At 38.7% G+C, this 10,151-nt stretch overlaps 1 protein-coding gene across 1 annotated transcript; it reads right to left on the reverse strand.

Moving 5' to 3' along the window:
* Positions 1 to 2,085: 2,085 nt before the first annotated feature.
* Positions 2,086 to 8,953, reverse strand: LOC139935363 (uncharacterized). Its single transcript, XM_071929909.1, has 3 exons — positions 8,854 to 8,953; positions 6,042 to 6,476; positions 2,086 to 4,665 (listed from the first exon to the last, which is right to left on the reverse strand). Exons 1-3 carry the CDS (start codon positions 8,869 to 8,871, stop codon positions 4,537 to 4,539), a joined length of 582 nt encoding a protein of 193 aa, XP_071786010.1. The 5' UTR covers positions 8,872 to 8,953; the 3' UTR covers positions 2,086 to 4,536.
* Between the last annotated feature and the right edge of the window lie 1,198 nt (positions 8,954 to 10,151).

The following is a 10,151-nucleotide window of genomic DNA, read 5'->3' on the forward strand; positions in this document are numbered from 1 at the left end:
ACATAGGAAAAATATGAAAAAATATTATTTATTAAGCTACATTCTTCATTGATAGATTCTCCAAATTTGAAGAAATTCCATCGAGGTTTAAGTTTTATGAGGATGTGTTCGGTGAAGGGTAAAATAGTGGGGTGTTTTTATGCAGTTAGCGTGCCTGTTAACTATACGCTGTATTGGCGGTACTGGGAAATCGATGAGCCCCAAACGTTTGAGATGACTTTAACTTTGAATAAGTTGACAACTATACATAGGAAAAATATGAAAAAATATTATTTATTAAGCTTCATTCCTCAATAAAAGATTCTAAAAATTTGAAGAAATTCTACCGGGATTTAATTACTCTGAGGATGTGTTCGGTGAAGGGTATAATAGTGGGGTGTTTTTATGCAGTTAGCGTGCCTGTTAACTATACGCTGTATTGGCGGTACTGGGAAATCGATGAGCCCCAAACGTTTGAGATGACTTTAACTTTGAATAAGTTGACAACTGTACATAGGAAAAATATGAAAAAATATTATTTATTAAGCTACATTCTTCATTAATAGATTCTGAACATTTGAAGAAATTATACAGAGGTTTAAATACTATGAGGACGGGTTTTGTGAAGGGTATAATAGTGGGGATCTGTTCTTGCACCGCGGAGCCGTGCTGGCGCCCTCTACTGGCTGATATGTGTAACATCGCACTGTGACTGTTGCATGAAAGGCAGACAAATAGGCAGCGCCTAACGACTTGTCATCAAGTCTACTGGCTGATTGGCACGCGCGAATGTTACAGTATTCACTATACGCTGTATTGGCGGTACTTGGAAGTCGATGAGCCCCAAACGTTTGAGATGACTTTAACTTTGAATAAGTTGACAACTATACATAGGAAAAAGCTGAAAACAGACTATTTATTAAGCTACATTCGTCATTAATACATTCTAAAAATTTGAAGAAATTCCGTCGAGGGTTAAATATTATGAGGTTGGGTTATGTGAAGGGTAATAGTGGGGTCTGTTCTTGCAGTCAGCGTGCCTGTTGACTACACGCTGTATTCTGACACGGAAATCGATGGGCCCCCAAACGTTTTAGTTGGGACTAGGTGAAGTTTAGCAATAACACGGGACATGGTCAATATTTCCTTCGGATACTTATTAGTGTGTACCAATGAACCCCAAACGTTTGAGAATAAGTGTCCACCACCCGAAAATGTCAACTCGACTTTTGGTGCAATTCCCTTTTCAACAGCGGAAACAAACGACTGATGTTCCAGGCGTGGCGGAACCTGACTATTTTTATTAAAATGTTTGCTCAACGGCTGTTTCATGCCTATTTTTAGCACGTAACTTTATTTTACTTTTGCCGCCCCGCCCCTCGTCCCCTCACATTCAAATAGTGCATCTGAGTGTGGTAAAAAAATAATAAGTTATTTACATTCTCTGTTATCTGTATAAGCATAGACAAAGGTGTTTCCTTTCTTTAAAGACTCTGTGGTTAAAAATAATGAACAAGGTCAAAATATAAGCAGGTGCTCTATTTTTGTAAAGTTTCTACTCCTCCACTTCAGCCCAAGAACCCCACCCCTCCACAACCAAGACCCTTCTCTGAAATATGAGATCCAAAAAATAATAAACTTTAAGAATTTTACAACCAGGACCATTTCCCCTGATGATGTAAAATAAATACACCACCAGTAAACAAATATGTTTGGACTTTGCAATTCGAACTGCTATTTGCGCAAACATATTGAACTATTTTTTGGGAAAAGGAATAGTAGTTGGTTCAGTAAATTTGTAACTGCATATCAATGTAGGCATGTCTTGCGCTTCTTCGAAATTGCTTTTCTTCTAGAAGAATTTTTGAAGAAGAAAGCCCCGCCCTAAATTTCTTCTTTGCCCACCTTCCCCCAATGAATAGGCCTAGACATGCATTTTTCTTACTGCCCCGAAAGGAAAAAGAGGAAATCAGCTGATTAGGTGAAGAGTTGCATGCCTGAATGGAAATGTCTTGTTCCCCACCTGCCCAACCCAATAGTCAAACGTTATCAATAACTTAGGCATGAACAAATGGTCACATTAAAAATTGATTTTTTTTTTTCCGGTAAAATTTCTGTTTTTATTCATGATAAACTTTCAGATACACAATTTACAATAGATATTTTCAACTTACCTAAAAAGGGAAGTCTTTACAATAAAATGATTTTATCATAAATAAAATATTGCTTTCATACGGAAGCTTGTTATCAAAATACGTAGACCTTTCTCAAATGTGACTATCTTTGTTCCTTTCTCCTTGCATATTACATGAATGTGGCAATTGATTGATGGTTTTGTTGGGTGTTCAAATTTTGACAGATAAATTTTACAGAATTTCAGACGGATTTATTTCTCCGGGCATTTGATACTATAATGACATTGATATAATCATAGAAGATATAAAATGGCAAGAGTATATCCTAACACTACGCCAGTATGACAATGTATCAAATTCAACACCACATCAACCAAACCCTGATAAGTTTAAAGACACTGGACACTATTGGTAGTTGTCAAAGACTAGTCTTCACAGTTGGTGTATCTCACACATGCATAAAATAACAAACCTGTGATAATTTGAGCTCAATCGGTCGTCGAAGTTGCGAGATATTAATGAAAGAAAAAACACCCATGTCGCACCATGGTTACACAGAGTTGTGTGCTTTCAGATGCTTGATTTCAACCTCAAATTCTAAATCTAGGGTCTCGAAATCAAGTTTGTGGTAAATTGCTTCTTTCTCAGAAACTACATCACTTCAGAAGGAGCCGTTTCTCACAATGTTTTATACTATCAACCTCACCAAGAAAGGTTTTTTGCTAATAATTAATTTGAGTAATTACCAATAGTGTCCACTGCCTTTAATAAAAGGAAGTAAACATACAATCAGTATAGTTTTGATACAATAACAATGACCCAATTACAGTTCGGGCGCTCCACTACAGCAGGGCTATACCCTGTACCATATTACATTCTTTTTAGGAACACTTTGCCTTGGATCGAACGAGTGGGTCTTGGAAAAGCGTCTGTAACCGTTTGTCATACGATGCATATGATTAGAAATTTAAAAGTAGAATAAAATGATCCACACAAGTATCACTCGAAATTGCGTGGTTTTCCTTTTACCTTGCAATTTACACGGTCGGCCATTAATGGCAGTAAATTTAGGTTGCAAAGTAAAAGGAAAAACCACGGAATTTTGAGGCAAATTTGTGTGGATCAATGTATTCTACTTTTAAAACATCTTTCTAACCATATGCATTTTATAACAAATGGTTACAAACGCTTTTCAAAGACCAACTCGACCAATCCAAGGCAACGTGTTTCTTTAACAATTATAGCTTTTGCAAAAAATAGTTAATGGCCTGACGTTTCGACCCTAGCAGAGTCTTTCTCGAAGGCTTCGAGAAAGACTCTGCTAGGGTCGAAACGTCAGGCCATTAACTATATTTTTGCATTTATACTCTCGGTCCATTTGGTTGGTAAGTTGTTTGCAACAGCTAATTCTATTTTCTCAATTATAGCTTTTGTTATTCAATGAATTCACTTCACAGAAGTGAAGATTATAACAAGAAGTTCCCTCGATCCACTAAAAGCAAAAGTAGTAGTCCCAGCCGATTTGCTACCTTCAGCCCAGGTAGTAGTTTATAAGCAGGACACTTCTTTTCAGAACTGAAAAGCTGCCTGAATTCCAAAAATCTACTCTGCGGTAGTAGAACGCAATGCAAGACAAGTTCTCAAAAGAACACAATCTTCCTAGAAAGTAGATGCACACATGGTGTTACCACAAACCAAAATATATACTTATACCTCAGCTTGCAATGTCTCAAATCCATAAAAATTTGTAAAAACTGTATTTGTTCTTAACTTTAGCAGAGCAGGCAACTAAAGATTCTTGAAAATATTACTTTTTTAAAACTATTTATCATGTTTGTTATGAGGGTTTTTTACATTTGAAAATTTCCTTAATAACTACAATCCCCTAACATTAAAAAGTCTAAGTTTTTTTTTTGTACAATAAAAAAACAATTAAGCTGGTTATATGATTATGAAATCTGGTGAAAATGGTTCATTTCATGCAGTGATTTGAAAAAGTTTATAGTTTTTCGATTTCTTAAAACACACTAAATATTACATTCTTCTGAAAAGTTTAAATTACAGTGACTTGAAAACTATTCACACTATATAGGAAAATTCTAATATTAATGTAAAAAAATTTCAGCATTTCAGTGGTTAGAATGGCCCTGGTATTTGCCTTGGTGCCCTTGAATCACTCCAGTAGAAATTTACGTTTTCCTCCTAGGGTGTCCGTTACCAAGGAGAAAATGCCTTGGTGCCCTTGCACTTCCCAAAACAAAGCATACAGGCCTGCAGACAGCAAACTATGAGCTCGGCAACAATTCAATCGAGCAGGGCGGAATCCTGAAAGTTGTGGCACAAATTTTCTAGGTCGAGGTCAAGAATTCCAAAAAAGGTTAAGACATATGTACATTGTACCTCCTTTGACGCCACGAGGTAGTTACAATGGCTGATAAATATAAAAAAGGACAGCTAGGATAATTAAAACAAACAGGAGGAAGACGTATGGCGACATGCGATCCTCGTCCTCATCAGCACTGGGTTTTGGAATGTCTTTGACTTCTGAAGCCTGTAAAAAGATGGAAATTGCAATACAAATTAAATATTATTATCATCGACCGGTTATTAGCGACTGGTTTAAATCCCGTCAGGCAAATCAGTTGTAAGACAAAAGATAGAGATTGCAGGACCACCTAGTTTTCAGCAATGTTTTAGCTAGGATAAGGGTGTCCAAATTTGTTGACAACTGGGTGTCCAAAATGTTCAGGAAATGGCTGCTATCATAAAAATGGCTAAGAAAACAGGGTATCCAAATTAAAAACACGATGTCCAATAGACACCCCTTCTAACAGAATGGGAAAGAAGACGCTCGAGTGTGCTGCTTTGACCCTTGGGGGTGGGAGGTCACCATTTACACAAGAAAACTAATAAACAATTAAGGTGTCAATATGATCAAATATCACTCAAAAATACATGTATATGTTGTATGAAAGGGTAAAAGGGACATGTTGCCTTTGATTGGGCGAGTTGGTCTAGGACAAGGGTTTGAAACTGTTTGGTATGAAATGCATAACAGTTAGAAAGATGTTTTAAAGGCAGTGGACACTACTGGTCGATACTCAAAATAATTGTTAGCAACAAAAAATTACTTGGTAACGAGTAATGGAGAGCTGTTGATAGTATAAAGCATTGTGACAAACGGCTCCCTCTGAGGTAACGTTGTTTTCGAGAAAGAAGTAATTTTCCACGAATTTGATTTCGAGACCTCAGAATTGATTTTGTGGTCTGGAAATCAAGCATCTGAAAGGGTGTTTTTTTTTCACTGTTATCTTGCAACTTCGCCGACCAATTGAGCTCAAATTTTCACAGGTTTGTTATTTTATGCATATGTTGAGATACACCTGGTGAGAAGACTGGCTTTTGACAATTACCATAATACAAATAGTGTCCATTGTCTTTAAAAGTAGAATATAACAATCCACACAAATGATATGTCTTAAAATTGCATGGTTCTCCATTTTGAGAACTTACACGGTCATGGTGAAACAAATTTGACTCCACAAAAAGTGTTAGGACACAAAGTATAAAGAAAACGGTGCAATTTTGAGGCATTTTTGTGTGGACCATTACTTATAAAAATTCTACTTTCAAACCATCTTTCCAACCATACACATATGATTCATAACAAACGCTTTACATAGACTAACTCGACTGATCCGAGGTAACGTGTCCTTTTCATAAGCAAACATTATGTTGGACAAATAAAAATTGCCTGTCTAGAGTGACACTTGAACCTTTGACCTCCCGCTCAGCGAGCCGGCACTCTACCGACTAAGCTATCTCAACCTATATTGGTGGTCTCCCTAATTGTCAATATATTTTGGTCTTTTTGTCTTTGCATACATTAAGCAGAGCCATGAAATTGGGCCAAGATCTTTTACGTACATTTGTCTTTGACACCGTCACTCTGGATGATGTCGTCCCCATCGACTTCCTGCCTGTAGTTACCCTGAGTGTTGCTCCTGGTGTGACGATGGTCGTCACGCCAGACCTGACGTCCGTACTGATTCCCTCCCGCAAGGACCTCCTGGAGAGAGCCCCGTCTCCTCCCCCATTCCTGATAATCTTCACGTCAGGCGTGGCTAGGCTCCTTCCGAGAGAGACGCTGTTGGAGACATGCTTTATTTCAGTTTTTGTCTGTGTCTGGTACAAGTTTTTTGTGGCCTGCTCCTCCTTAGCGTTGAAATCTTGGAGTAACTCTTTGCAACCGCTCAGATGTTTGACCGGCTCCCAAGTGTCTTCTTCCGGACCAAAGGTCTTCCATCGAACTTTGTACAGTGTCTTTCCTCTAGACTTCTTGGAAGCCAGAATTTTCTCCACCTAAAGTAAAAAAACACACAAAACATAACGAAATGTCAACAGATTTACATTAACTCACACAGTTTGAAGACAAGGATGGTAGAAAGCTTCCCTTAAAATATAACATGCTGAGGTGCTGTAGATTTTGAGAAATTAGTAATAAAACAAGTCACAATTAATCTCAGTGAGACAAAAAGTATTTTTGCATGTAAAAACGTACTAACTAACCAGTCAAAAATACCATAACTGGTTAGGGCCAAGTAAAAAAAGAAAGATGTTTAGCTTCCCCGCCCGCTTCGGATTTTAGAGGCCCCTCCGTTTTTGTTTTTTGTTTTTTTTTAATGAAAAAAAAGGATGTATTTTAACTGTCTCATCAAGAAAATACTTTACTTTAAAAATGTGTCGGGCAGTCATTGAAAAAAAGGTCCTCTTCCTTCCTTTTTTGTTAAAGGCGGTGGACACTATTGGTAATTACTCAAAATAATTATTATCATAAAACCTTTCTTGGTGACGAGTAATGGGGAGAGGTTGATGGTATGAAACATTGTAAGAAACGGCTCCCTCTGAAGTGCCATAGTTTTCGAGAAAGAAGTAATTTTCCACGAATTTGATTTCAAGACCTGAGATTTAGAACTTGAGGTCTCGAAAATCAACCATCTAAGTGCACACAACTTCGTGTGACAAGGGGTTTTTTTCTTTCACTATTATCTCGCAAGTTCGATGACCGATTGGGCTCAAATTTTCACAGGTTTGTTATTTTATGTATATGTTGATATACACCAACTGTGAAAGCTAGTCTTTGACAATTACCAACAGTGTCCACTGCCTTTAAATCTTGAAAAAAAAAAAAAAAAAAAAAAAAACCCCTCCTCCTTTCTTTTTTTACATGGCCTAAAACGTTTTGGAATGCTAAAACAATGGAGGAAGAAAATTCTAATTTTCTTTCTCCATGCTAAAACTAAGACTAAAATCATTGTTTTACTCATTTTACAAAAACTCCAGCATCTCTTATTCTTAGGGAAGCTTTCTACTAACTATCAGACTACCATTATCTTCAAACTGTTTAATAAGACCTAGTTTAAGGCAGTGGACACTAAATCGGGAGCAATAACTCACAATAATTGTTAGCATAAAAACTAAACTGTTAACAAGCAATTGATAGTATAAAACATTGTGAGAAACATCTCCCTCAAACGTAGTTTTTGAGGAAGAAGTAATTTTCCAGTAAAAACATTTTTGAATTTGATTTCAAAACCTCAGAATCAGAATTAGAATTTGAGGTACAGAAATCAAGCAGCTGAAAGTGAAAGCACATAACTTCGTGAGATAAGGGTATTTTTTCTTCCATGATTTAATTTCTCAACTTCGACGACCAATTCAAACCAGTTCAAATTATACACCAAGTAAGAAGACAGGTCAAGTTTGACAAACGAAGGCGTCTATGACTAGAGTAGAGTGCGTGCGCGCTGTCCGTTTACATTGCCCGCCATTCACTCATCATGGCATGGTGCACACGCAACATTGTAACACCCCTTTCACAGAATGATTTAGTCCAACAACAAAATAAAGCGTTTGCAAAGCGATGCGACAAGTTCAAAATATAAACCTGGGAATTCGCTCCGGGATCTGGTAAGTTTTTCTCCTTTTTCTTCAAAAATATTTTCTCAATGGTGTTTTGAGTATTAATTAGACATCGAGGATCAAGTTCGTGCTCTTAGAATTTGTGTCATGATTTTTGACAGTGCAGTGGTAAAAATGTGGCAAATCTGGTGACTAGCTGTCAAAATTATTTGTGTTGGACCAGATTGTCATTTGTTGATCAAAAGAATCTCGTAACCCTCGGGCCTGGCGGCCGTCGGGAGAAGGGTTACGTTATCGCAAATAGATGTGTGTTAGCACTGTGACTGTATACTCAGTACTCCCCCTCCCCCCCCCCCCCCCCCCGAGTCCTGTGAGCAGTGTCTAACTACTAGACTACCGATGTGGTTAACTAATTAACAATAATTGTATTTATCTTTATCCCCGATGCAAATTTAACATCTCTTATTATTATCGTTGCGGTACCCGCTGCCAAAACATAGGATTCGAACTGCCTCTAGCTAAGGGGCAACCTCGGTAGTCTAGTTAAAGACATCGTCTCCCTTCGTTTCGCTATCGTCTCCCTTCGGTTTCGTTCCGCTATCGTCTCCCGTACGTCCGTAAGGGAGACGATAGTGGAACGAAACCGAAATAGTTCTAGGACTAGGAACTAGGACTCGGGAGTCTGACTCCGAGTCCCAACCGGGATGAGACTCGAGAAAGAGAGAGGGGGCTTGATTGAATGAAAGATCTACAGACAGTAAACAGTACCTCTATTTTGATACAAAATCAACTGAAACTGAAATCACCAACAACAAACCTCAAAAACTTCTGTCATTTCCGTGGTTTTCTCGACGAGCACGTCTTTCAGGCTGGACAACGACTGATGACCCGTCCGTACCGCGGGAAGTTTTTGACCACTCTAATCTAAGCTGGTTGCCGGCTGTGACCCGTTTTATTGTTGACAAAATAAACCGTGTGAAAACGTGCGTACCAGGGAGAACATGATCAGAAGAGGGCGCCCTACAAGTTTCAAGGTTGTCTTACTCAGAGTAAACATTGGAAAATTCTTGTCATACATTTAGATGTGAATAAAGTTACGTCTAACATAATGCACGCTCTTTACGATTTGCTTAGCGCCACACAGGGTAATACACTTGAATCCAAGTCCATGGTAGACATGGAGTCATGGTGCGCCTCATGGTTCTTCTGAGACATGCCGCCCCAGTCCGACGCAGACTCAGTAGCTTTGTCCAGGTAAAATGGCCCCTCTGTTTTTCCTAAGTGTCTGTACATTCACCAAAATACGCCCCTGGATGGTGCTTAGAAAGAGTTCTTTTTCGCCCACCTCGGCCACGATGAGACCGATGAACTTGCCCGTCATGTTTGCCCGCTGAACAGAACTACGGGATACGCCATTTCCCTCTGTGATTTTCCGCTCCTCCTCCGCAAAAGACGAAGTTAATAATAATATGCACGGTTTTCGTTCGAAATTAATCCACACCATGTTGAAAAATGGCTCTTGCTTTCTGTAACTATGTATGCTCTGCTCCACCAAAGATTATCTGTTAAACTAAACGAACCTTCAGACAATCCCACGTAAAATGCTTGGGCACACCGATTCCCGATGTTTAAACATTCACTGTCCACTTCCGCTTAACAATCAACAATGTCTCCCCTTCCCCCGCCCCCTCCCCGCTCAATGTTGACTGGAAAGCACTGAACCAACATTGGAAGCGGGCAGGGGGGGGGGCGGGGCCCAACGGGATATGTCCGGTACTGCAGCAGTGCCTTTAACAGCTTCCCCACTCATGTTTTTCGATAATTTAGGATCGGATTTGAATCACTTATTTTACCGTATGCAACCGTACAGAAAATGTTGTTGGTTTTATATTTTCCATAGCTTGGTGGTTGAGTTTCTTAACTACCCGAACAGAGAGCCAGCCTAAAAAGTAAACAGTGCAAAGTTGAACAAATTTGAGAATACTGACAGGCTTAAAGCCAGTGGACACTATTGGTAATTACTCAAAATAATTATTAGCATAAAACCTTAATATTGGTAACAAGTAATGCGGGGAGCTTTTGATAGTATAAAACATTGTGAGAAACGGCTCCTTC

This window comes from Asterias amurensis, chromosome 3, assembly GCF_032118995.1.
Source record: "Asterias amurensis chromosome 3, ASM3211899v1".
NCBI classification, from domain to species: domain Eukaryota; kingdom Metazoa; phylum Echinodermata; class Asteroidea; order Forcipulatida; family Asteriidae; genus Asterias; species Asterias amurensis.

Excerpts from the sequence above, each read along its gene's own strand:
- LOC139935363 (XM_071929909.1), bottom strand. Across the intron at positions 4,666-6,041 it reads TGACGGTGTCAAAGACAAAT|GCTTCAGAAGTCAAAGACAT; the intron begins GTACGTAAAAGA and ends ATCTTTTTACAG.